General features: G+C 49.3%; 1 protein-coding gene across 15 annotated transcripts in view; it reads right to left on the bottom strand.

The window, feature by feature from the left end:
* The window catches only part of LOC100066059 (coiled-coil domain-containing protein 180), an 80730-nt gene that overhangs the window by 15273 nt on the left and 40250 nt on the right, over positions 1–25207 (bottom strand). For 8 of the 15 annotated variants that reach the window (XM_070251123.1, XM_070251130.1, XM_070251131.1 and 5 more), the window contains exons 21-36: positions 22371–22546; positions 20657–20837; positions 19364–19510; positions 18574–18718; positions 18267–18383; positions 16908–17006; positions 15614–15733; positions 13766–13938; positions 13426–13481; positions 13232–13307; positions 11697–11774; positions 6482–6548; positions 5581–5722; positions 2901–3061; positions 2197–2334; positions 1583–1694 (exon numbers count right to left, since the gene is read on the bottom strand). In XM_070251123.1, coding sequence (XP_070107224.1) covers positions 1583–1694; positions 2197–2334; positions 2901–3061; positions 5581–5722; positions 6482–6548; positions 11697–11774; positions 13232–13307; positions 13426–13481; positions 13766–13938; positions 15614–15733; positions 16908–17006; positions 18267–18383; positions 18574–18718; positions 19364–19510; positions 20657–20837; positions 22371–22546 — 1988 coding nt within the window. Of the gene's footprint in view, positions 1–1582; positions 1695–2196; positions 2335–2900; positions 3062–5580; positions 5723–6481; positions 6549–11696; positions 11775–13231; positions 13308–13425; positions 13482–13765; positions 14087–15613; positions 15734–16907; positions 17007–18266; positions 18384–18573; positions 18719–19363; positions 19511–20656; positions 20838–22370; positions 22547–25207 lie in introns of all 15 variants that reach the window. The other 7 variants (XR_011432506.1, XR_011432505.1, XM_070251128.1 and 4 more) reach the window with 4 other exon arrangements.

The following is a 25207-nucleotide window of genomic DNA, read 5'->3' as shown; positions in this document are numbered from 1 at the left end:
CCAAGGCCACCTGAGGGTAAATCAGGTTATAAAAGAGCACATGCCCTCTGACTGCCCCCAGCCCTGTGTCCAAAGGGAAAGGACTGGAAGGATGGACAGTCAATGTCAAGGGCACTTATTTCTGGGTGGGAGGACTGCGTTCTTCACTTTCTTCGTAATTTATATTGAATTTCTTGCTTTACTATAATAAATATTTATCGCCTTTGTAATAAAAACTTTTAAAAATAAAACTGATATATTTTAATTACTCAATAGATTAGTGACAAATGGATAATATTTAATATATGATTTGAATCTTTGTATAGTTTTAAAAGTAATTATGCACATTATAAAAAGTTTAAACATCACCTAACAGGGGAAAAGAAAAGATTTTAGAATCTCTCACCGTCCCACCCACCAGAGGGGATCATTGTCAACAGTCTGGTCCCTGTCTCTCACGCTCTGTCTCGCTCGTTCTCTGTGTCTCTCTGTCTCTGTCTCTCACATGGGTCATTTACACACATGTGAGTACGCATGTTTACATATGTGTTTTTTAAAAATGCTATTGTAGACAAGTACTGATTATCAACTTGTTTCTTCCCGTAATGGTTTTCCTTCATGCCCCTCCACATGGGCACAGATGGACCTACTTCTCCCACTTTAACAGCTGCACAGTATTCACTTGTATATCCGGACCATAACCTATTTATTCAATCCCCTATACATGGATATTAGAGTTGTTTCCAATTCTTTGCAATTTCAAACAGTGTTGTAAATATGCTCGAAAATATATCTGTGAAAAGCTGCAAGTATGTCTGTCTGATAAATTCTGGGTGAGAACTGCTAGGTCAGCAGTAAACACATCCAGGATCTGAGAGGTCCTGACAGAGGGCCCTCCGGGAGGGCGCTATTGACATATACTTCTCCAAGGGTGCCCGCAGCACTTGGGCTTTCTGACGTTCTCACCCAGGCTGGTTGTCGCCAAACTTAAAGCCTTGCAAGGCTGTTGGTGGAAAATGGTATCTTAACGTTTATCTTTGCATTTCCCATCATCAGTGAAGTCCAGCATCTTTGACATTCACTGGCCACACACGTTGCTTCTCTTTTCAATTGCGAGTTTGTCCTTTGTCCCACCTTACAATTCTGACCTGTTAGAGTTCTTTCTACCACGGGCATCTCAGGCCTTTCTCCGACCTCTAGGTTACTAGGAATATTTTCCACTTTGTGGTCTGGCTTTCCATTGTTCGACATTTTTCCTTGTTTTTGTTTTGGCCACAGAGAAGTGCCCGCTGTTTCCTTTATGGCTTCTGGTTCTCATCTCATACTTACGAAAGCTGTTCCTACCTCAAGATTATGGAAATATGTACTATTAAGGGTTCATTTTTTACATACAATCTTTGACCCATTTGGGATTTGCTTTTTTACTAAAAACAAGTTACTTTTAATGAGAACAAACAAAAATTCATTAGTCCCCTTGATGGAGAATTTGTTTTCGTTCTAGTGGAGTTGGCGCAGTTGGGGAAAAGCAGAGCCCCCCAGGCCCACCATCCTACGCCTCACCAAACGCCTGGGGCCAGGGCACAAGGCCAGGGCTGCCACTTACTTGCACCCTGGACATCATCGATGGTGACCATTTCATCCAATTGCAGCAGGAACTTCTCGGTGAAAGTGGCCAGGCTGCCTATGAAGGACTGGCTGAACTTCCTGGTGAATTCCTGGAGGAAACGGGAGGAGCCTGGTGCTGCCCGGAGAGGAACTTGCCTCCAAAGGCAGGCTGAGGGGGGCTTTGGGGAGCCAGCGGGCGAGAAAGACCAGAGCCGCACGTCAGTGCTGTCCCAGTTAACTGGCATCTGGTCCTCGGCCAGGAGGGCTCTCCCAAGAGGTAACTTGGCTTGAAGGAAATGAGTCAGAAATGGCCAAGGGATGCACACAGACAATTCACCAAAGAGGAAATAAAACTAGAGGTGGGTCTTAAAAAAAGGCTCTCATTAGTAATTGTGTAATTAATTAATTTAGAAATTAAAAAATGCAAGTTAAAATGGACAATAATGACCATCTCCAACCTATAAAACCTGCCTGTTCTCATGCCCTGCTTTGGCCAGGGGGTCAGCAAAGGACCATGCTTGGCGCCGTTGGTGGGCTGTCAATTGGAGAAATCTCTCTGGAGGGCAGTGCAGCCCTTATCACCTGGACTTGGGAGTCAACAGCACCACTGACCTCCAGCTTCTCCCTGGTTGTTGTAATCATGGTGTCCAAATCTTCCTGCCTTTTCTCTTCCACTTGACATAAAGACTCCATTTCTTGGAAATGTGCAGGGTGTCCGAGATATGGATGAAGCTTCTGGGCATTTTCATCCTTCAATCAAACAATCCAGAAATCAGTGTGGATTTTGATCTGGTCTTGAATTCAGTCACTGGCCTATGTCCTCTGCTAATTATGGCCATGGCCAGCCTGATCTGTGCTCTGACCAGGGTGTGTGAAGGGCCATGGATGGGCAGAGTGGCCGAGGAGGCAAGATAGGGGCATGGCTGGAGCTGACTGTGAGGGTTAGGGAAAGGGCGAGCTGAGCGTCTGCCCCAGCACAATTAGGGCTTTAGTTCAATAAAATCAACAGCATCCATGTCTCACGTCTCCAAAGACCAAGTGGACAACCATTGCTGATCTCAGTGACCATGGCCCCATAGAACCCAGCTGACCCACCCATTAAATCCAACAGGGAGTTTACTGAACGCCATCTATGAAGAAGCTGTGGGCTCAGTTCTCATTTCTCCGATGCCTAATGTCCCTCAGCCCCCATCCAATAATCACAAGCCTGGCCCACCTCCTTCTCTGGGACTCCATTCTACCTATGCCTGGCCTCCATTTCTGAAATGCCAGGGCCCGTGGTCCTGGCGAGGAAGGGCTGGTCTTGGGGCCCCCACCTTCCTTTTCTCCAGCTGCTTCTGATATTCCCAGAACTGCTCCCGAATCTCTTTGGTGGAGTCGCAAAATCTTTTCCAGTGGTGCTCCTTGAAATTCTCCATCACCAGCCAGCATACCTGGGGCAGAAGCTCCTCAAATCTCTTCATCTGGGCCCGTAATTCTGTAGGAATTGGGGGTGGGGGACCAGGGGAGAGACAGAGCAGAGCCAAGTTGCTGAGGTGATCTCTCCAACAAAGGCCCAAAGCAGTTTCCCAAAGAGAAAGACTTGGTCTGCAGTGTGCTAGCAGCTCTTTCATCAAAAGGGGTCCCGTGGTCAAACCGGTATAGAAAACACTGGCTTAAACAAGTTCAAAGGACTTCTCTTCCATACCCCACAGGACTTTTCAGCTCTTTTAAAATGCCTGCGTCTTCCAGCAGTTCTGTCTCATCCATTATCTTTTCAAATATTGCTTTGACCCTAGTCTCCTTCCTCTCCCTGTGGACCTCTAAATAGCTATATGTTAGACCTACGCTTTCATCCATATCTCTTCACCTCTCCCCCACATTTTCACCTCTTTGTTTTTCTATGTTGCATTTTGCATATTTTTGGGGGTCTACCTTCCAGTTCACTGATTTCACCTCCAGCTATGAATAATCTGGTCATAAAGCCATTCATAATTTTTAAATTTTAACGATTTATTTTTCCAGTATAGAAGTGCTATTTGGTTCTCTTTCATATCTACTTGGTGACTTTAATAGTCCCTTGCTCCTTATTCATGGTTCCAGTTTCCTCTTTTATTTAACTCTAATGAATACATTATTTTATATTCTGTCTCAGTCACTCAATGTCTCACGTATTTACTTGTCTCATTCTGCTGCCTCACGCTCAAGGTGCTTTTTCCTTGTGTTTGTGTGTATATTTTCTTTGTTGATTTTACTGGGAACTCTTATTCTGGGCATTTTATCTGTGGGAATCCTTGGAGGCCTGAATTGAAGGTGGGTTTTTCTAGAGAGAATCCGTAGTGTCTCTACTAAACACGCACCTGGGCCTAACTCAGGATCATTTTAAGCTAAAGTATCAGCTGGAGGCTTTTGGATGATCCGCAAAAACCAAGTTGAATTCAGGTTTATCGAAGTGCGGTTTCAGGCTTAAAACCCACGTGAAGACTGGCTCGTAGTCAGGGATTCTCATTGGAGCTTTTCTTCTTGTTTACCCAGTGCCAAGGCTTTTAATACGAATGTCTCCTTCCTCTCATTGCGTGGGGCTTGGTTTCTGTCTCATTCCCCTTACTCCGCAGACGGAGCCCTGCAGAGTTCCATTTTACTCAGCTTGTGTCCTTTCCCCCCACGGGTGATCTGGCACTCTGGCTCCTGTTCCCAATACCCTGGAAGCCAGGAAAACAGAGGCTCAAGTTCACCTGGGAGTTAGCAAAGCCCTTAGGTCAATAGCCAGAGGTACTGCTCAATTCATTTCTCAGAGTGCCTATTTTCACTTAATTTGGGGGCTTTGTGTGTTTCTTATTTTACAGCTAGCTCATCAAAGCATTTAAAAGAGTTCATGACAAAAGTAATTACATCCAGCATCTTTGCATGTTTTCAGAGTTGGTCAGGATACGGGATTCCCAAACTGTAGGAAGAGGAAATCTCCATTCCAGAGAGGGATGCAACCTGCAGCAGTCCCCAAACCCATTCAAACACGGAACTTTCTTTCGAGGAAGATCTTACAGGATGGGATCGCACAGAGTTCACTGGGTGAAATTCTGAGCTAGACAATCAAAATGCTGCCCAGACTTTCCATTTCAGTCATTCCACAACCACAGCAATGAGAGCCACCACTGACTATTCTCCCTGTGTATGGCTGGTCTACATGAGGGGCTTAGTCCTCAGAAAAGCCTTGCGTGGTGGGTATTGTCTTTATCTCCCGTTTACAGACAAAGAAACCAAAGCTCACAGAGGTGAGGTGACTTGGTCAAGGTCATATAGCTGGGAGACGGCAGTGCTGGCTCCTGAGCCCAGGTGTGGCTATCCTCTATGCTCTCCCTCTTCTACCCATGAATGAATAGCTAAACAAACTGTGGTACATGCATTCAATGGAATATGATTCAACCATAAAAAGGAATGAGGTACTGATCCATGCTATAACATAGGTGAACCTTGAAAACATCATGCAAAATGAAAGAAGCCAGTCACAAAATACACACCGCATGATTCCATTTATATGAAAGCCCTGAACAGGAAAATCTGTAGAGACACAAAGTAGAGTAGAGGTTGCTTAGGGCTGGGGAAGTGATGGAGGGACATGGGGTTCTAAAATTGACAGTGGTGATGGATGCACAACTCCATGAATATGCTAAAATCCACTGAAGTGTGCACTTCTCATGGGTGAATTGTATGGTATGTGAGTATCAATAAACCTGTAAAAAATATCCGTGCAATGAACAAAACGCTTTTAGTGATACAAATCATCATATTTCTCAAGAAAAGTTAGTGGTTTTTTTGGCGTTGTTGTTTCTCCATGCTTAGATCTGGTCAAGTTTTTACCTAATTCTGAGATGCCAGCTCCTCCAGGCGGCTCCTATGCCTCCCCTAGTGACTCCAGGTCAGGAGGGCATCATCCAGGCCAGGAGGGAGGCCCAGGCCTGGCTCAATCCGTGGCTTCCTGCAACACCCTTGACCCACCCGCCTGCCGCCCAGACCCACCTATGAGGCAGGAGTTGTGGTACTTGTCTGTCTGGCTCTGGTACTCCAGGATCTTCTTGCAAATGTTCTCTGCGCACTGGTCAAAGGTTTCGTACATGCAGTCGGGCCTAGTGACTGAGCGCTTCTCTTTGCGGTAAAACTCCTGCAAGAGAGGGTTGACGGCATGTGGGCAAGCACCCTCACCATGGGACTGTGGCCCACACTCCTGGCATCCCGCACCCTGCTCTCGACACCTCCTAGCCTTTTCTCCTGATGTCCCCTAGGCTGGCAACAGTTCCTATCTGTCCTTTCCACCACTGTCACTATCCCGGGCTAAGTGAGGCACAAGTGAGCGCATGGCAACATTCTACTTATCCTTCAAGACCAAAATGGAATCTCATCTCAGTGACGAGGTTGAGAGCTGGGACAAGGCTCCAGGCCCCAAATATGGATGGCCCGGAGCCCCTGCTCTGAAGGGCTCACAGCCTGGTGGGCGGCAGACAGGAAGATGCACAGACATCCCCGCGTGGGGTGTGCTGGCTCAGGGATCTGGAGAGCTCCTATTGGGGGCCCCCAAGGCGCCTGCTCGCACGGCCCCACCCATCTCCCTGTGGTACCGCCATGTTTGCCCTTCTGCTGGGCGCTGGCCTCTCAGGGACAGAGATGGGGCTTGTTCCTCTTGGTCAGTATGTCACCCAGTATCTGATATACAGTGTTCAAAAAATGTCTGGTGGCTGAATAAATGGGTAAATGAATGAATGAGGTTTAGCTGGGCGGCCATGTCATGGGGGCTGGAATCTCCTTTTCCTCAGTTTCACCAACAAGGCCATTATCAGCAGAATGCAGGAGGCAGAGGCAGCTGAGGACATGTGGCCAGCGGCTGGCAGAGGGGCAGGCAGGGGCCTGTGGGCAGCGCCCTCACCTCCACGATGGTCAGCAGATGCTCGTTGCTCTCCCAGAGGAGGGTCAGGATGATTCCTTTAAAATCCCTGCAACATACACGAGACAGATCCTTCAGGGGCCTTGTCTAATCACACCAAACGGTGTGGACAAAACCACATGGATAGGACATTCCGAGGACTCAGCAGCCCAGCCAGAATTGGAGTTGGATGGTTCATGTGATGCCCAAGCATGTTCCCACCTAATATTTCTGTTTGTCGAGTTTAATGCCTCTTGTATGTGACAAGCTGGACTTAGCCCCTTCCAAGCATCTCAGTTCTCTTTTGGCTTCATCACTCCTTGTAATTCCTCACTCCCACCCCAGGACGTTTGCACACACTGAGTTCTCTCCAGAGAACACTGCTAACTTTCCTCTTGGTCATATTTGTTCCTGCTCTTCCTCAGATCCTGGCTTGGTGGCAATTCCTGCTCACCTCGTTCCAATGCTCTCAGAGTGGCTCTCGGCCCTATAGTGCTCCCCATAGGGGGACTTGGGATTGATTTGTGTGACTGGCTGATTGATCTCCACCTCTCCCAGCAGATGGTAAAGTCCACCAGGACACAGACTGTGGGCGTGTGCTTTTGTTCATCTTGGAATCCCCAGCCCCAGAGCAGGGCCTGCATCAATCAGTGCCTCAGTACTGGGTGAAAGAAGGAATGATTTCTTACAGTGTTAATCAGACGAGCAGGACTTCCTGTAGGACTGGACATCCCCCTTCTGGTACCCCTGGCCTTTAGGCTGACTGTGTGCACACCTGGGCTTTACTAAACAAATTTGCCTGGATCCAGTGGGTAGTCCTGTCTAGGTTAGGTCAGCCATCTCAATAGAGAGAGTGAGATGAGGCACAGACGTATTAGAACTGCATGCAGCTGAGGACACTTACTTTTCCACAATGTCAGTAAAGTGACACAGTGACTGCTGTATACACACATCATTGTCGGCCAATTTCTAAACATATGTGTATAAGTCACTCGATCTTTCATTTTAAAATTCATTCATCATAATTAAGAAAATTAGAAATATACTGAAAAACAAGAAGGAAAAATGAATACAAACATTTTATTTTATTTCCTTTTGCTGATTTTAAAATCGGTTTGGAATTAGGTTCATGAGTGTTTTGTATTCTGCTCACTGGTAAGTGTCCCCACATCACAATACCGTTTTAAATGGCTGTGTGACACCATTGGGTATGTAGGCACCACGGTTTACAATCCCCTATTTTTGGACCTTTAGGTTTTTTCTCATTTTTAGCTGTGATGAAAAGTATTGTGTGGTATATTTTTGTGTAAGTCTTTTCTTCTTGATAGGATGATTTCCTTGGGAAAGAGACCTGAGGAGTTGCACAAAAGGCATAATTCTATGGCTTTCACTCTACCTTCCCAAAACGCTTTCTGGAAAGACAGTTTGCTGTTGACCTTGACAAAAACGGTCTCCTTGACCAAGCATTGGACAGCTCCTTTGTATGCTTTCACTATACCTTCCCAAACAATCTTCCACTGTGGGATCCATGCCACTGGCATGATGTTACCAAGGATAATTTGGAACCCCATTGGTTTCTTTGGAAAACTTAAGATCTCCCAAACTGGCTCAGGTAAGACCTCTCCCTTCCCGTCACCCCTGCTCCTCCGTCCTCCTCCTACCACCTTCGGTCTAGCCTTCAGTCCCCTTGATCCTTCGATACGTCCGCTCTTCCATCCCTCTGTCCACCCCTGCCAGACTGTCGCCCTCCCACTCCAGCCCTCAGCTCCCTGCAGTCACTTGGACTTCAGGCCTCCTGTCCCCAGCCAGGCTCTCAAGGAACTGAGGAACTGATGAAAGCAGCTGCCTGAGGCTGAACAGGAAAACGGGCTACTTGGAAACAGGCTGGATATTTTATCCACTCTAACGCACTCCAGAATTCAAAAGCTCTTACTGAGTGTACTTATTATCATGGCAATATAATTACTTACATGAGCTCAATAAGAATCTGTCTTCCTTGTAAGGGGACATAATTGGAAACTTTGATACATAACCAAGGCTTTGACTGGAATGTCATAAGGAGAATGATGCAGAGAATCAGATTTGACCAAAGAGTTTTAAGGAGCTAAAGTTGACTTGATGGAACCAATACTTACAAAGCCCTCTTGGGAAAACCAGTCTGATACCTGGCTTACAGGGTTCCCAGCCTCATAGGTGAGTGAGGAAGGCCACTTCCTGGCAGGCCCAGGAAACTTAGGATATTGTGGGGACCTCAAGAAGAGAGGAATTCACCCAAATCTATAGGTGTCACCAGTGAATCTGGCTTGGGGTCCCAGCTTCAGGAGGCTTTTAAAAGTCCAATCTGAGATTCCTTATGAAAAGTTCCAGCAACACAAACTTAAAAAGGTCTGTGTGGTCAATTATCATTCTCACTGCACTTATGTAAATAATCAGGACAAATCTAATGAGACTAGATTTAATTTGCAAACAAGAATCAAAAAGAAGGGGTGACAGAAACTTTGTGTTTCTGTGTAAAACGATAGCACATTCCTGTGGATTACTGGAGTCTACCCCTATTCCCTGTCTTTGAGGTTTTGTTACCAGCCTGTAAACTGGACTGGATCTTGCCATCTTATACCTTCTGTCAATCCTTGCCAAATTCTCAATTCTTCTAGTTTCCTTCAATATCTGGCTGCAAGTCTTCAAATTGACATTTCCAATTCTTCTCCCGTCCTCCTGACTTGATCCCACTGAGAACTAAAACTTGACTATGCAGATCCTTATTGGGACATTAGGCTGCTTTGTGGCTGGCTTTCCCCCAGATCTAAAGAAGCCCTGCAAGCTGAGCTGCACGAAGGGCAACCTGAATGCCTGGAGCTGCTGCTGTGTGGGCCACTCACGATGCTTCAGGCCCAACATCTGGAAATCTTGACTGGCTGCCGTGCCACCACGTCTCAGCAGATGGTTCAGCTTGTCCTCAATGAACAAAGGGCGATTGAAGGGGAAACAAACTTACATTGTTCAAAGGAAAGAAGAATGTCTCTTCCTTCCTTGAACAGGAAGAGGACTGACAAATTGCTAAGAAAACCTTGAGAGCTCAGGAGGGTCAGAGAAGAGGGGACAGAGACTTAAGAGGACTGACAGAGACTGTCTCCTTGACCAAACTTTAGACAGGCTCCTCTGAGCCCGCTTTTTGACTAGGCCTCTTCGCTGGGCACTGTCTTTGGCCTGCTGGGTCCTATTTTAGCAAGAATCCTGCTAAGTCAGTTTAGAGACAGTCCTCTGCCCTTGATGTCTGCTCACCCTGGCCTGCCTGCAGCAAGAATTCTACAACCCCTGAACCTTCTTTCTATCCACTGCCCCCTCCGTCTGCACGTTGGCTGTAGACCCCGCTTGTCCTTGTTGTATTTGGAGTTGAGCCCCATCTCTCTCTCCTATTATGACAGTCTTGACACCTATTGCAATAGCCCCATAGAAAGTCTTCCTTACTGTTTGAACAAGTGCCAGAATAATGTTTTCTTTAACACCTCCCACCTGCAGTGCCTGGGAGGGACCCCCTCCACCCTCCCTTGATAAACTGGGATCTTCCACTAAAACCTATTGATATACTGGTGAGTCTCTGGCGAAATATGGAACAGACCTGTTCCACTTTCATTTCTCTGCATTCTAATGAGAGTGTTTCCCCCACGTGTCTGTTCTAATTTTATTTCCTCCTTCGGGTATGATCTCTTCAAATTCTCCCCTCTTCCCTGACCCTCCTGAGCTCTCAAGGTTTCCTCAGCAATTTGCTGGGGGACAGGGGGAGGCAGCCAGTTTTTAAAGGCCTTTTCTCATGTTGGCCTGTTTACCGCTGTTGTTTCCTGGCTGATTGTTATCTAACTTTTAATCGAACTTTAACCCAGAGGAGTTTAAAAATTTATTTGCCGACATTTTCCATGTTTCCCTTGTTGTTTCATCCAGGGCTTCTCGGTGTGACAATCCTGTATTGCTCAAAGGAGGCCAGCAGGTGACTCGCTGGCTCCTCTCTGCAGCTCTGAGAGGAGGGGTCTCTTCTCCCCACTGTGCAGAGGGGAAGACTGAGGCCTGGGGAGAAGTCGCTTAGCCAGATTCCATGTGGGGGTAAAACATGACCGGTCTGATTCTATTCCTGAGGAATAACCACTGTGCCATGCCAGGAAAGTCTTCCCTTTCAGAGACTCAATAAATGCTTGAGTTTTGGGGTTTAGCCTATGATTTTTTTTTTAATCACAAAAACCTGTGGTGCTTCCATACCATGGATTACTACTCAGTCACACAAAAGAAGGAACTATTGATACACGTGACAACTCGGATGGCTCTCAGGGGCATTACGTGGAGCGCAAAAAGCCACTCTGAAAAGATCGTATACTGTATGAGACCAGCTATCCGACATTCTTGAAGTGACACAGTTGTAGGGTGGAAGACTGGTTAGTGGTTGCTCAGGGTTAGGGATGGCGAGAGAGACGGGGTGGGCGTGGCTGTGAAGGGGACTCAGGGGTGGAGGAACAGTTCTGTTTCCTGATTGTGGTGACAGTTACAAAAATCAAAACCTGTGATCAAATGACAGAACTATAAAAAGGGGAGAGAGTCAAGGTTTCAATGACGAAAAGTGTCTTTTGGAGCGTGGGACGAGGGAGCGTCCACTTGCTGACTTATATGCAACTAGGGCCGCCTAATGCAAAAGCCGCCCTTCTCTGCACGGTGCACAGAACCCCAGAGGCGAGAGCCGTGGACAAAACGACTGGTGAGTGGGGGTGCTGTGACAGTGGGCTTCCTGACTGAGGGACGGGGCCCATTGTAGACCTCAACCTTCTTGGAGTGCTTTTGGTTGAAGGTGACATTTTGCTTGTTTGCTGAGATGTAGCCATATTAAGTGGAACAGATTTTGTTTTAATCACTGAAATTAAAGTAAAGAAAAAGGGGAACGGCGGAGCGGGAAGCATGAAAAAAAATTGCAAAAAAACCCCAAACCTCAAAGCGGCACGCTGCCCTCCTGCCACAAAATGCTTAGCTTGGAAAATGTGAAAAGTTGGTGAAAATCTCTCAACCAATTTAAGTGAAATGGGTTGAGACAAACTGACTTTGACCCTTGCCCATCCCCTCCCGACCCCTCCTTCTCTGCCCCCACTTCTTATTTTCCCATCAGCTGAGTCAGGTTGAGCCGCTCCCGACAGAGACAACAGGTAAAATGGAGTTAACGGACAAAGGCGTTGTCACTTACCCAGCCGGAGGAGGTGGCTTGTCCCCGAGCACCTGGTACTTTCTGTCTGTCCGGTTGGGCTTGGAGTACCGAGTGATGCTGGGGAACAAAGGTGGGTCAGTGCTCTGGAGGCTGGGGACAGACACAGGCAGGTCTGAGCCTGTGGGAGCCCTCCCTGGGTTGCTACAGGCACTGGGCCTGCCGTGGGGCAACCTGACTCCCGGGTCTGGGGCCGAGCCCTTCGAGATGCCCCCCTGCTCCTCGACAGCCCTGAAGACAACCTTGCCGTGGGATGAAGCCTTTACGCTAAACCCACCCAAGGCCGCTGAGGGGGCAAGGGGCCAGGAATCTGTATCCCTGCTTCCCTGTGGTGAGGACCCAAAGAAAACACGGCGAGCCACCTGTAGGGCTACCAGTTTTTCAAATAAAAATACAACACGCCCAGTTAAATTTGAATTTCACAAAGGCAACGAGCAATTTTTGGTCTTAAGTATGTCCCATGCAATATTTGGGACACATTTGTACTAAAAATATTATGTGTTGTTTATCTGAAATTCACATTTAACTGGGCATCCTGAAGTTTTATCTGGCAGCTCTAGCAACACGGACTTCATTCTGTAACCGCTGAGAGACTGAATCTGCAAGTGGACAAGGGCTGGACCACAGATGAATATAGAACTCTGACCCATAATCTGCAGCAACCGCCCAGGAAGCGAGCTCCTTATTACAGTAAACAGTTTGGGAAGCCAGCCTGCCGGAAGGCAGACTCGCAGGAAGCCAGATTGTCACCTCTAGTGATAGTCCAGAAAGCTAAACAATAACTTCTATAACAATCGGCCCCAAATGGCCAAGACTTGATTAAGAACTGACAGCTTCCCTAAGTTTTGTCCCTGCTTCCAACTTAGGACCAACCAGAGAAGGCCGAATAGGTACCCTAAACAATTAACCTTCTGGAGATTTACAAAGTAGGAATTTCCTCACTGCCACCTCCTCAAAACCAGGAATCAAGCCATGTCACTGTGGGCCCACAGAGGACCCAGAAAGTTGGCTCAGCCATGTGGCTTCTGTCATCCATCTTCTATAACATCAGAGTCAGCGGTCAGCCAGGGCCCACACTCACTGAGCTATGAGTCTAATGACCCCATAGGGCACAGTGGGCAGAGCAGTGGCCAGGATGCAGAGGCCCAGGACTCCTCCTGCAGCTCCGTGATGCCACCCAAGGAAAAGCATCTCCAATGTGCCTGTTTCTGACCAGGACGATGTGTATGGGGAGGTAGCAGGGCTCGGCTCCACCAGCTGTCACCATGGAAAACCACTGAACTCAGACAGCTTCTCACAGTGGAGGCCCGTGTGAGCCGAGTCAGCCAGCAGATCTGACCAAAGCCAGCATCAGAGCCAGGCCCTCACTGGGTCCCTTGGAGTCTCAGAGCTGTGAGCACAGGCTGCGCGTTCTGAGGACAGAGTCTGGTAAAGCAACAAGGTGGTCTCTGGCCTCCATTTAGGGGGACAGTTAGGGGCCTGGGAAGGGGAGATCCCGGGCAGCCCAGCATCCCTACCTCCCTGCTGAGGTGGCACTGGCACTGGACAAGGCCTTCGCAGAATGTTCTCCCCAGTTCCGGTGTCGCTTCAAGCCTTTGGGTGACAATCATGCAGGAGAAGAGCAGAGGACCCGAGGTGAGGATGGGGCAGGTGGCACCACTGGCTTCCCCACTGTCAGTGCCCTGACACCCACAGGCCTGTTTGTCTGTACCTGTCTGGGACCGAACATTGTCACACTGCTGGGTTGAGAATTTTGAGTCAGGACATCTGAAACCAAAGGAACAGATGCGAACTTTTCCCCAGTGACCATGAGGACAGCTCAGGCCAGGCATTGGGCACCATCCCAGTTCGCTCACACCACCACATAAGTCCATCCTATTATGAACCCCATTTCAGAGGAGGAAACTAAGGCTCTGAGAGGAGAAGCCCCTTGTGCAAGGTCACAGGCTATCAGGGATGGGCTCACATGGGACCTCAAGAGCATCCCCGAAGGTTCAGGGCCGTAGGCCACGATGGCAGGGCGCCCTTGTGCACCCCACTGTGCCACTCACTGCAGGATCTTCTTGATCACCTCCGTGGCTGGGTCTTCAATCATGGACTTCCCCATGCGGCTGGGCTGGGCAAAGGCCTCAGGGGCGACCATGTCTACCCTGGCCTCCTCTTCAAGGGCTTCTGAAGACACTTGGATGTCACTCTCCACCTCCAGGTCAGTCAAAATGTTGTCCTGCAGGCCAGGGAGAAGGGCCCAAGTGTGTGGGCCCAGCCTAGGTACCAGGGAGGCAGGCAGGCTGGGTTCACATTCCAGCACCGCCTTGCCCTGGTGCGGTGTTGGAGGCCAGCCGCCTGACCTCTTTGAGCCTCTACTCTCTCACCTGAAAAGTGGGAATGATCATATCTACGTTAGAGGGCCATTCATTCATGCGTGCATGCTGGCCTTTGAAAATGTTCCCTGAGCGCCTGCTCTCTGCAGGGTTCTGCCTGGGCCCTGGGACACAGGGAGAAGAGGCCACACGCGACCCTTGTCCTCATGGGGCTTACAGTCTAGTCAGAGAGACAGACATTTAATATGCACTTTTGCAAATAAATGTTTGGCCAAAATTGGGACCAGAGCTGTGAAGGAAAAGTTCCAGCGTTTTCTATGAGACTGAGGGTCACAGACCTGTAAGGCTGGGTGGTAGATCTGACCAAATGGACAGATGAATGAGTGAACGTGTGAACGAGGGACTGACCTTCTCCCCCTCAAGGTCCCTCGGGCCTTAGAGAAAGGGTTGGAGTGGAGCCCACAACGAGCGTTTAGCGAGGCTGGTCCTCATGTCACTCTGAGTCTCGTCTCAGCAGTGGACAGTAAGAAGCAAGGGCCCAGCTGGACTCCTGGTCTGTCTTGTGGGTGCAGTGCTGGTGGGGCAATGGAGGCTCAGTGTCGGGAGAATCGTGGGAGAGCCTCCCCGTAGAAGGAAGGGCCGGTTCCAAAACGGCAGTGAGAGGCAGGGCCTGAAGAGTGGCCAGAGCAGAACTTGGGGGGTGTCCACTACACTGCCCTTGGCTCTATGACCACCCCCTAGAGGTTGGTTGAGCGCCTCTGGGGTTCAAAGCCTTGTGTGAGAGGCTGAGGATGAGGCGAGGGTGGCACAGTCTGCCCTCCTGGGGCACACAGTCTAGGGGGACAGCCCCTAAAATGGAGACCTCACTGCGTGGTCTCTGAGCTCACGGGGAAGTGGGAGGAGCTATGGGGACCAAGAGGTCCTGACCAGACCAGGAGGTGGGAGAAGGCCCAGGGGGAAGTGATGTCTGGGGTGGGGGTGGGGGGGCAGTGGAGAGACATAAAGAGGCCACGGAGGATGGACAGCACAGGCTGCGGTGTAGGTCCAGTTAAAGGGTTTGATTTTACCCTCAGGGCAGGAGAGTGACACAGTTAGGCTGGCCTTTTCCAGCGTTAGGTCTGGCTGCAGCTCAGGGAATGGATCATGGAGAGAAGTGACAGGATAAGGGCAGCCAGGTGGGCAAGAGATAGGATGGGGGGGTAGGCTTGGACGAGGCAGTGGGGGTGGGTTGGAGAGAGGCCAGTGGCTGCTCACTGGTGCTAGTGAGCAGGAAGAGGCTGAGAGGTGGGGCTGTGGTTGGGCGAGGTGAGCTGAGGGTCCCGATGGGGGTGAGGAGTTGGTGCCAAGAGGTAAGAGGGTCTCCTAAGAGACCAGTGCAGGGAAGTGGCCCATCTGGGATTTGAACTCAGATCTGGCTCCACAGCCTGTGGCTGTTCCAAGGCATCCCAGTAGGCCTGATGTCCAGCAGGGGCCTGGGAGCCCCCTCTTCCCTCAGGCTCTGCTGAGCCCCGTGGGTCTCCTAGGAGCCCAGACCAAACAGCTCCCCCACCCTTCCCCACCGCCCCATCCCCTCCTTACAGTGAAGACCACTTGAGTCACAGACACTGTGTCCAGCCTGCAGTTGAGGTACCGAATCCTCTGGCTCAGTTTTTCTTTCCAAGTTTGGACAAACCCAAGGAGGTCTTCCGTGGTCACCATCTGGCAGAACACGGAGGAGAAAGCCCCAGGAAGCAGGCTGCGGGAGGGCAGGCTGGTTCCATCTGCACCACAGGGATGGGGGCTGCCTGATCAGAACATCTCTTGGTTCGATGGGGGCCCCTCACTTGCAGGGAGGGCCCTGGGGGAGGGGGACACTGGGCTGGCTCTCGGGCAGCTGCTCTGGGACAGCAGATCCTTCACTGACGGGGCACCAGGAGTGCTGTGTGATGGGGACACGGAACTTTTCCAGGGGGCTCTTCTAGCTCCAGCACTCTACGTTTAGAAGGAAATGTTTGGTCCAAGATGGCAAGTGTGTAGGAGTGAAATGGCCACAGTGTTTCTTGGGGGTGATCTGGCCATCCCCATGACAATGCACATACACTGCCCCCCGCCCGGCCCCCGAGCAGCAGTCCCACAGACCGTGCCCCACAGGCGCTCAGGGAAGCAGCCGAGAGGACGCTCACCTTCATACACGCCACTTAGCAGTCCTCACACACTGTTCCCTGAGGGGCTCGCTGACCTGGTAGATGACCCAGCCAGGAGGCGCGTCGGCCTCTAGTGTTTCCTTCATCTCCACTGCACTCTGAGTCCCGCCCATCCCCTGCCACTCAGCTCTGCCACTCAGTGGAACATGCCCTGCTGGCACCTTGTCCAGGCACTATTCTGTCCGCCTCAGTCTTGACATCCTGCCTCGCTCCACCTCCCTCCCTGCCTTTCTGCCCCCAGCAGCAGGAGGCCCTCCTCAGTGAGGCACTGAGCACACAGCCCTGTTCACACCGTCCCTGGTCCCCACGGCCTTCACCCTGAATCCAATGATCGAGGCCAATCACAATCACTGCTCTGCAGAGGTGGCCCAGCAGTGTCCTCCAGTGGCACAAGACTGCCTGCCCACCCGGGCTCATGTCCCCACCTGGCCAGGAGGCTGTGCAAGCCCCCAGAGCCTGCCCCACACCCTGGCACCACCAGGAGAGGACAGGAGGGAGCTGGGAGGCAAGGAAACGTGGGAGAGCAAACGTTTCTGCTCCGGAGGGGCAGGGCTGTCCCCCAAGGGCCTGCGGAAAGGGTCACAGCAGACTAACTTCGTTTCCCTGCCCCCCAGGGGAGGTGTACAGACATCTGCACGGAAATACGGTCCCGAGGGCCCTCTGTAGCTGAGCACCCACTGAGCACTTACTGTCTTCTCTCCCCTTGAGTTTCGACACATTTCCACCTGGCTTTGAAGCTGTTCCAGAGAAGAATTTAATCCATCTGATTGCGAATTGGATTTTGCCACCTAGAAAGAACAGAGGTTCTAATATTTGTTTCCAGAATACTTATTTTGATCAAGAAAATGTTCAGCAAAACATATTATCTGAGAGACGGATTAAGTACTGGAAAAATGAAATCAGGGAGAAAATACACAATCTTATCAGAAACGAGACCAAAGCAAAATTAAAAGTTTTTTTTTTTTTTGCCATCAAATAGATAAGGTTTAAACCTAAGATTAGTGACCCACAGTCCTGGTGAGGAGTTAGGAGGACATGCTCAGGCCCTGCTGGTGAGGGGATGTCTGTAGAAGCCACCTGGAAAGCACAAAGAGCCTCAAAATGTTCACGCCCTAAGCCGGCAATTCCAGCTCTGGGACATCTCCTACGGCCATAATCAGTCTCCTGTGCACGCGTATTTATCACCCCATTGGTATAATAATAAGTGACATCCACCAAATCTTCCTCCAAAAAGGGATGGCTAAGTAAAAACGTCAACACTTCCAGGAGAGGGAAGCCATCAGTTGGTGTTTTTGAAGAATCTTTAAAGATTATCCAGCTTAAAAAATTGTACGAAGAGCCTCCTTCCCCAGTGCCCACTGCCATGACTGTCATTTCAGCGCCAGGAGCCCGGCTGGCCTGGCCCTGATCACTGGCCCAGCCGCCTCTCCAACCTCACGGCTCCCCACTTTCTCTCGCTCCAGCTCTCTCCTCTCGGCTCTGCCCCACCAGGATTTTGCATGATCTCTCAGGACATTGCTCCCTCCCCTCCTGCCTGGCTGGCTCCTACTTCCCCATCCAGCCTTGGGAAGCACCACTTTCCCAGCCCAGGTTCAGTCCTCTCCTCTCCACCCCACACCCCTCACATGGCCCTCTTCCCCTTTTGTGGCCCAGGTGGCCTGTTCGTGGTGGAGGCCGTAAGTTCTGGTGTCAGTCAGACCTGGCTTCACATTGTGGCTCCACCGTGGAGGAGCTCTGTGTTCTCGCCTAAGCCACTAAATTACTCTGCTTCAGTTTCTTTCTCTCTAAAACGGGGATAAAAACAGTACTTGCTTCACACAGCCTTGTGAGGACTAACACAGCTAATCAAAATAAGTCGGATAGCAGGGTGCATGGTGCATAATAACTCAGTGAGTGTCAGAGGCTATTACGATTTAACCTCTGTTGTCCTGGCTGGAGTGCAGGTCCCACCCGCAGAGCCCACACCGGGATCCCAGCACCTTGGACAGTGCCTGGAGTGCAGCTGTGTGAGATAAACATCTCCCAGAGGAAGAACACATCCGTCCTACCTCACACTTGATGTTCACCTGCAGATTTGTCAGCAAATGCTGGATTTTCTCTACAAAAATAAGGTCCACAGACAGGTTATGGAATTTACTGTCAAACTTATTGATGACATCATTGGCCTGTAAAGGAATATAAGAAATAAAGGAGGGGGGCTTAATTTGGAACTTTTGGGCTTTGGAAGCAGAGGGAAAGGCTCAATTAATGGTTGGAGAGGGGGCTTGACCAGCCCATCAGACGATGAGCCAGGCGCCTGCCTTGTAGCCGGGGGCCCTGGGAGCCTGGCTGGAGGGCGGGGCCAGGCTCACTCACCTGGTCCAGGTACTCGCTCTCCATCTTCTCCATGTTGATCATGATTAAATTTTCAACAAACTCTATCCGGGCAGTTTCCTTCTCCAGTCGATGACACAGTGAGTCAATTTCTTCAGAAGAAAAGTTGCCTCCCTCTGAAAACAATCTGAAAATAATTTGGGAGAAATGAAAGCCATGGATCAGACCTGAAACTTTCCACTCATCCCAAATTCTGTGGTTGACAAGGCTTTAGATTAAATGTTCAAGATCATGGTAAAATGAATGCAGGTAGTTCAAGGAAAGAAGAAGGGAAACAACCCAAATATCCATTCATGGATGAATGGATAAGCAAAATGCAGTATATACACAGAATAGAATATTATTCAGCCTTAAGAATGAATGAAATGTTGACACATGCTACAACCTGGATGAATCTTGAAGACGTTATGTGAAGTGAAAGAAGACAGACACAAAAGGACAAACAGTGCATGATTCACTTATATGAGGTGCCTACAGTAGTCAAATTCATAGAGACAGAAAGCAGAATGGTGGCTTCCAGGGGCCAGGGGAGAGGAGAATGGGGAGTTAGTGTTTAAGGGGTTCAGAGTTTCAGTTCGTGAAGATGAAAAAATTGTGGAGATGGTGATGGTGATGGTAGCACAACCATGTGAATGTACTTAATGCCACTGAACTGGACACCAAAAATGATTAAAATGGACAACTTTATGTTATGTATATTTTGTCACAATAAAAAATTAAGCAGGAAACAAGACCACCCCTCAGTAGAGAAAGCCCAGATGGTGGCTCCCACCTGCAGTGCTTGATGAACTCAATGTTGGTGTAGCGGAGCTTGCCCAGGCTCTCCTCCAAGTACTGGCGGAAGCTGCGCAGGGACACCTGGATGACATCAACGTGGCTGAGCAGCTCCTGGTGCAGTGTGCTGCTGAGGGTGACCAGCCTAGGGTACATGGGAGGACAGAGGGGTAACCTGGATGTGAGCTGGCAGCCTGGGAGGCTGCTGGAGCTCCACATGCTGTGCCCGGCTGTGAGGCCACCAGGACCACTGCCCATCCTGTCTGGGTAGAAAAAGGGGCATTAGAAGGAAGTTCAAAATGCCCCTATGCACAAGACACAATGTGGAACTCTCAGTGTGCTGGATCGGAGGGCGCCCCTCTCCTCTCTGGCCTTGCCACCAAACTGATAAGAGTCCCCGGGTCCTACTGGGTCTCCTTGGCTCCAGCACGCTTTCTCTCTCTAACTCTAACAGCAACGTGGCTCCTGTGCACTGCAAGTTTCATCTTTATATCTGAGTCCACTCTAACCAGCTGCCTCTTGTGCATCTGACTGCTGTGCAGACACCTGTGAGGGCTCCTCCCCTGTCACCTGACTGAGGCCTCTCCAGGCATCCAAGAGTCTCCATCCCATGCTGGATGGCCTCCTTGGAACCCCTTGCTCTGCCCGAGCACATCCCCACCTCCAGGTGTGCCCAGCCAGGGCTCCTTCTCTGATGGGAGAATTCTGTCCCCTCCCCACCTTCCTCCACTCCAGGCCCAGAGACCTCCTGCAGGAAGCTCCTCCTGGTTTCCCCTGATGGAAGTGGCCTTTCCCACCATGGACATTTGGGGGCACATCCTTTGCACCCCTACACTCTGAACATGTGCACCATTTTCTGTGTCTGGCTGCTCACCCACTCCCAGCCCCCAGCCTCCAGTCCCAACCCCAGCCCTCAGACCCAACTCCTATTCTCAGCCCCAGCCCCCAGTCCCAGCTTCCATTCCCAGGCCCAGCCACAGAGCCCAGACCCCAGCCCCAGCCTGCAGTCCCAACCCAAGCCCCCAGTCTCAACCCAGCCCCCAGAGGCCAGCCCCCAGCCCTAGCCCCCAGTCCCAGCGCAGCCCCCAGTCCCCAGCCCCAGCCGCCAGCCAGATGTCTCACATGGTTGGACTCTGACTCTTGTGAAGAGGTGAACTGAAAAGAGAAGGTTGATGCAGGGCCTGGAAAACCCTCCTCTTATCCACCAGGCAGAGACCACTTCTTAGAGAGCAGCCACCTGGCGGGGATTCTAGGACCATAAGGCCGGGGTGGAGGCTCCCAGGGCCCTCACCTCTGGCTCTGTGTGGCGTTCAAGAAGACGTGCTCCATGTCGTAAATCTTGCGGCGGAAGTTTCTGCTCCTCGCGTTTTGCTCTTCTTGGAACTGCTGGAACATCAGCCTCTCCTTCTTCAGCGCTTCGACCACCCCAGCACAGTGGCTGTCCAGCCGCTCTTGATGGAGCAGGAGCTCCGCTGGAAAAGGACGAGGGGAGCTGAGGCCCTCTGGGATCCCGAGTCACCTCAGGACATTCCTTCCTGGCTGTGACAGCTGCCTCTCCCAGGCCAGCCGCAGAGCAGGGGCCATGCAGGTCAAGGTCCTCATCCTGTGCCCTCACCAGGGCTTGGCCTGGGGATGGGTCCAGATCTCAGAGAGGCCAATCTGAGACTGCCCCAGGGTCTCAAAGTGCAAGGCTGTGAGCAGGGAGGTCCCTGCCTGCAGCAGACAGGAATAGAGCCTGCAAGATGGAGAGTCCTGGGGAGCAACTGGGGAGCATGCGGGACGGGTGGAGGGTGCTGGGGAGGGAGGGGTCTTGGAAAGAGGGTCTGGGAGAAAACAACCGGCACAAAACTGGGCAGTCGGGTTTGCCCCTTTATATCAGTGGGTATTCATTTCAATGATCCTGAATTCCACTGGACTTCTCAGTAAAAAGAACCAGGACTGGGCTTCAGGAGCTCCATCCTAGGCCTTCAGAGCCAGCAGACAGCCCCAGAGCACCCGCCGGCCCCCCCCTCCCCAAACACTGACTGCAGTGGTGAAAGCGCTGTGGTCCCAGCTCTGCCAAGAATGAAGTGCGTGGCTCTGGGACAGTGTTTCTCCGGCCTCAGTTTCCACACTGTGCACTGGGCCAGAGATCCAGGGAAGGGGACGAAACCAGCCTTCAGGCGCATCTTTATTTGTATTTATATTTAACGCGCACATTTTCCAGATGAAGACAGTGAGGTTCCAAAAGTCACGTAGATCTCCCACGGCCACAGGCACTGGGACTCTCAACCAGGCTGTCTGACTCCACAGCTCCGTCACTGCCCCAGGCAGCGGGAGGCTGGGTGGGACCACGCGGAGGCTCTGAGAGCTCTAAAGGTCTGTGATGGATCTCGAAGCGCAACACGTGTGAAAGCCCGACAGGGGCCATGGAAGGATCCAACTAAAAGTGTGTCCCCCATTAGGTTCCTAAGAGAGAAATGGCACCTCTTTTTGAGTGCTCTAAGCTGAAAATAAGGGCTACCACTTTTGGAGGCTGTGGCTTATACCAGGTGCTCAGGATTCCTCACTGCAACATTTCAAGGAGAGTCAATTACCCCACTGACATTGCTTCTGCCTGTGAGGGAGGGATCAGAGAAGTCAGGTGACCTGCCAGAGTCACAGCTAGAGAGCTTGCGTCTGACAGCTGACTCCTGAGCTACAGACTGGCCTCTGGAGCATCCGCCGTGCAGGTATGGATCCAACAGAGGTGTGAGTGGATCTGGGATCCACACAGCTAAAACAGGGCAATACTCTTCTTTTCAGCATCTAACACCCTGTTTTTAAAAAACAATTAAAACAATTTCAGACGAGGATTCTGAGTACTACCTTCTCTGCCAGCCTGGGAGGTGCGAACCCTCACACATGTCTTTCGTCATGTGATGACAATATGCTAAATGTTTGGTGCAAACTTTAATGAACTTGGAGCTGCGGTGGCACAGACACAGGATGTGGGGCAGGGTGGCCTCCCCAGGCAGGGTCTCTACCTGCTCTCACGTTGTGGATGTCCTTTTCAATGTGCTGGGCTCTTGGCTGGTGCAGGTGCAGACGCAGCTCCAGTTCTGAATCCAGCTCATCAATCTTGGTGGCCACAATGACCCGGGCATTGAGGACACATTGGTCAAACCACTTCTCTAGGTGCTCAAAAAAGCCAGCTCGAAGTCTGAGAGACAGATCAGCAAGGGTCAGTCCTGCCAGCAATCACGACCAGGGAGGATCTTTCCATACTGACACATAAAATGCTTCCCCCTTTCACTCCTTCTTCTTTATTTTACTTCCCAATTACTCTGTATTTCCTTGTCTGGGTGGACCATCACTCATTTATCCAGACCCCTGCTGGAGCACACTGGGTGGTTTCCAATCATTTGTTACAAAGAAGGCTGCAGTGAACACCCTTGTACACATGCCAAGTGTGGAAGCACTTCTACAGGATAAATTCCCTGAAGTGGAACTGTTGAATCAAAGGCTAAAACTCATGTGCGGTTCCTGAAGATGTGGCCAAACTGCTTCCATCGCAAGGCAACTCGAACTCACATCCTCAATGAATCATAGCTCCTATTTCTCCAAAGCCTCAGAGTGTATTGTCAAACTTTTGAATTTGACAATTTTGTCATGTTATGACTGAGACTGGGTATATTTTCATGTGTTTAAGACTATTTAATTTCTTTTTCTGGTACTGTCCATCAATATCCTTCTCCTATTTCTCTTTCGTGTAGCTGCTTTTTTTCTTATCAATTTCTTTATATAGGAGTTCTTTAGATATTGGGAAGATGAGGTCCTTTGAATGTGATGTGAGTTGCAAATAGTTTTCCTAGTTTATCCCTTCTTTTTAAAAATTTATGTACCATTAAGATGGCTATGTATTGTTAAGATGTCAGTTGTCCACAGACTTATCTATAAATTCCATGCAATAATGATAAAAAAAAAACCTCAGCAGATGCCTTCTTATGGAAACTGACAAGATGATTTCAAATTTATATAGAAATACAAAGGGCCAAGGATAATCAAGACAGTCTTGGAGAAGAAAAGTTGGTGGACTTACACTACCAGATGTTGAGACTTAGTATAAAGTGACAGTGACCAAGCAGGGTGAGGTGGTGGTGCAAGGACAGACACAGAGAGAAATAGAAAAGAGGCCCAGCAGAGCAGTAGGGAGAGGAAAGTCCTCTCAAATGGCCTGGGGTCAACTGGTTATCCACAAGGGAAAGAAATGACTCTGACTCATCTCGTGCATAAACAAAAAGAAATTCTAGGTGGATTTTACATCTAAATGTGGAAGTTTAAAACAATGAAGTTTGTAGTAGATAATAAGGATAATATTTTCATGACCTAGGGGCAAGAAAAGATCACTTAGATAAGATAGAAAGTATACTAACCCTAATTTAAAAATTGATGAATAGGATCTTATTACAAATAAGAATTTCTGTTCATCAAAAGTTAACTTTAAGGGAGTAAAACAGGCAAGCACAGAGCGGGATGAACATTTTTCCATGTATTTACCTGACAAAAACCTCATACCTGGGATAGGTAACTAACTCACATAAATTAATAAGAAAAAGGGCAGACAGTCTGCAGAAAAAACATGGGCAAAGATTTGACCAGGCATCACAGAAAGATAACCAAATGGCCAGCAAGTATATGAAAAGCTGCACAACATCATTACTCACTGAGAAAACGCAACTTAAAACCACAATGAAACACTGCTACATATACACCAGAATGGCTAAAATATAAACTGCTGACAATACCAAGTGTTGATGAGGATGTGGAGCAACTGGAACTCTCACGCACTGTTGTAAACTGTTCAAACAAAACCACTTTTGGAAACTCTTTGGTAGAATCTTTTGGTTGTATCTCCTCAAGATGGACACACATATAATTCTATGTCCCAACAATTCCACTCCTAGTTATACATCTAACTAACAGAAATGTACTAATAGAAATGTATACATATGTTTGCCAAAGAACTTGTCCAAGAAAGTTCAGAGCAGCATTGTTGGCATATTCCCAGAGGGGAAACAACCCGAATGTGCATCAGTAGTAGAATGCATAAATAAAGTGGGCTGTATTTTCTCTAATGAAATACTATACAGAAATAAAAATGAGCTACAGCCACATTTAAAAATATAAATGAATCTTACAAATATAATGAAAGATGCCTGACAGAAAAGAGCACATTCTGTCCTATTGCATTTAAATAAAGTTCAAAAACAAGCAAAACTAACTCAGAAGTTAGAATATTTGTTATCCTTGGGGAAGAGGGGGCAGTGACGTGGGCTGGGTACATGGGGGGCTCCTGGAGAGTTGCTAAGGTCTGTGTCTTGTGGATCCTGATTACCAGGTGTGTTCCCTTTGGATAATTCATTGAGCAATACACTCACGATTTCAATGCTTTTCGGTATGTGTACTATCCTTCAACATGCAAATCCAATCAGTTGAACACAGAACTATTTTTCTAGCTAGTCCCAAGGCCAGATGGCACAGTGTTTCTTTCAAGACTCTGGAGTTACAGGGTCTAGATTCATATCCTGGATCTAACCACTTCCTATCTCAGAGGTCTTATCTACGTTACTAACTCTCTGAGCTTCGGTTTCTCCATCTGTAAAATGGATGAACTATGGTACCCCTCTCACAGTTACTAAAGGGATTGAATCCTCTCAGTAAATGTTAGCTCTTGGGTGGTCCTGGCTTTTCTTTGTTCTATGGGCCGTGGAGAAGATGGACAATGGCCTGTAGAAGAGGAGGGAGAAGGATGAGGTTCAATCAAGAGACATTTTCAAAGTGAGATGATAGTGACGTGAAGGAAAAGAGTCCAAAGGCCTGA

The sequence above is a fragment of the Equus caballus genome, chromosome 25, assembly GCF_041296265.1.
Source record: "Equus caballus isolate H_3958 breed thoroughbred chromosome 25, TB-T2T, whole genome shotgun sequence".
Lineage (NCBI taxonomy): Eukaryota > Metazoa > Chordata > Mammalia > Perissodactyla > Equidae > Equus > Equus caballus.
Note: the sequence above shows the minus strand (reverse complement) of the source record. Positions and strands in the feature narration are given on the sequence as shown.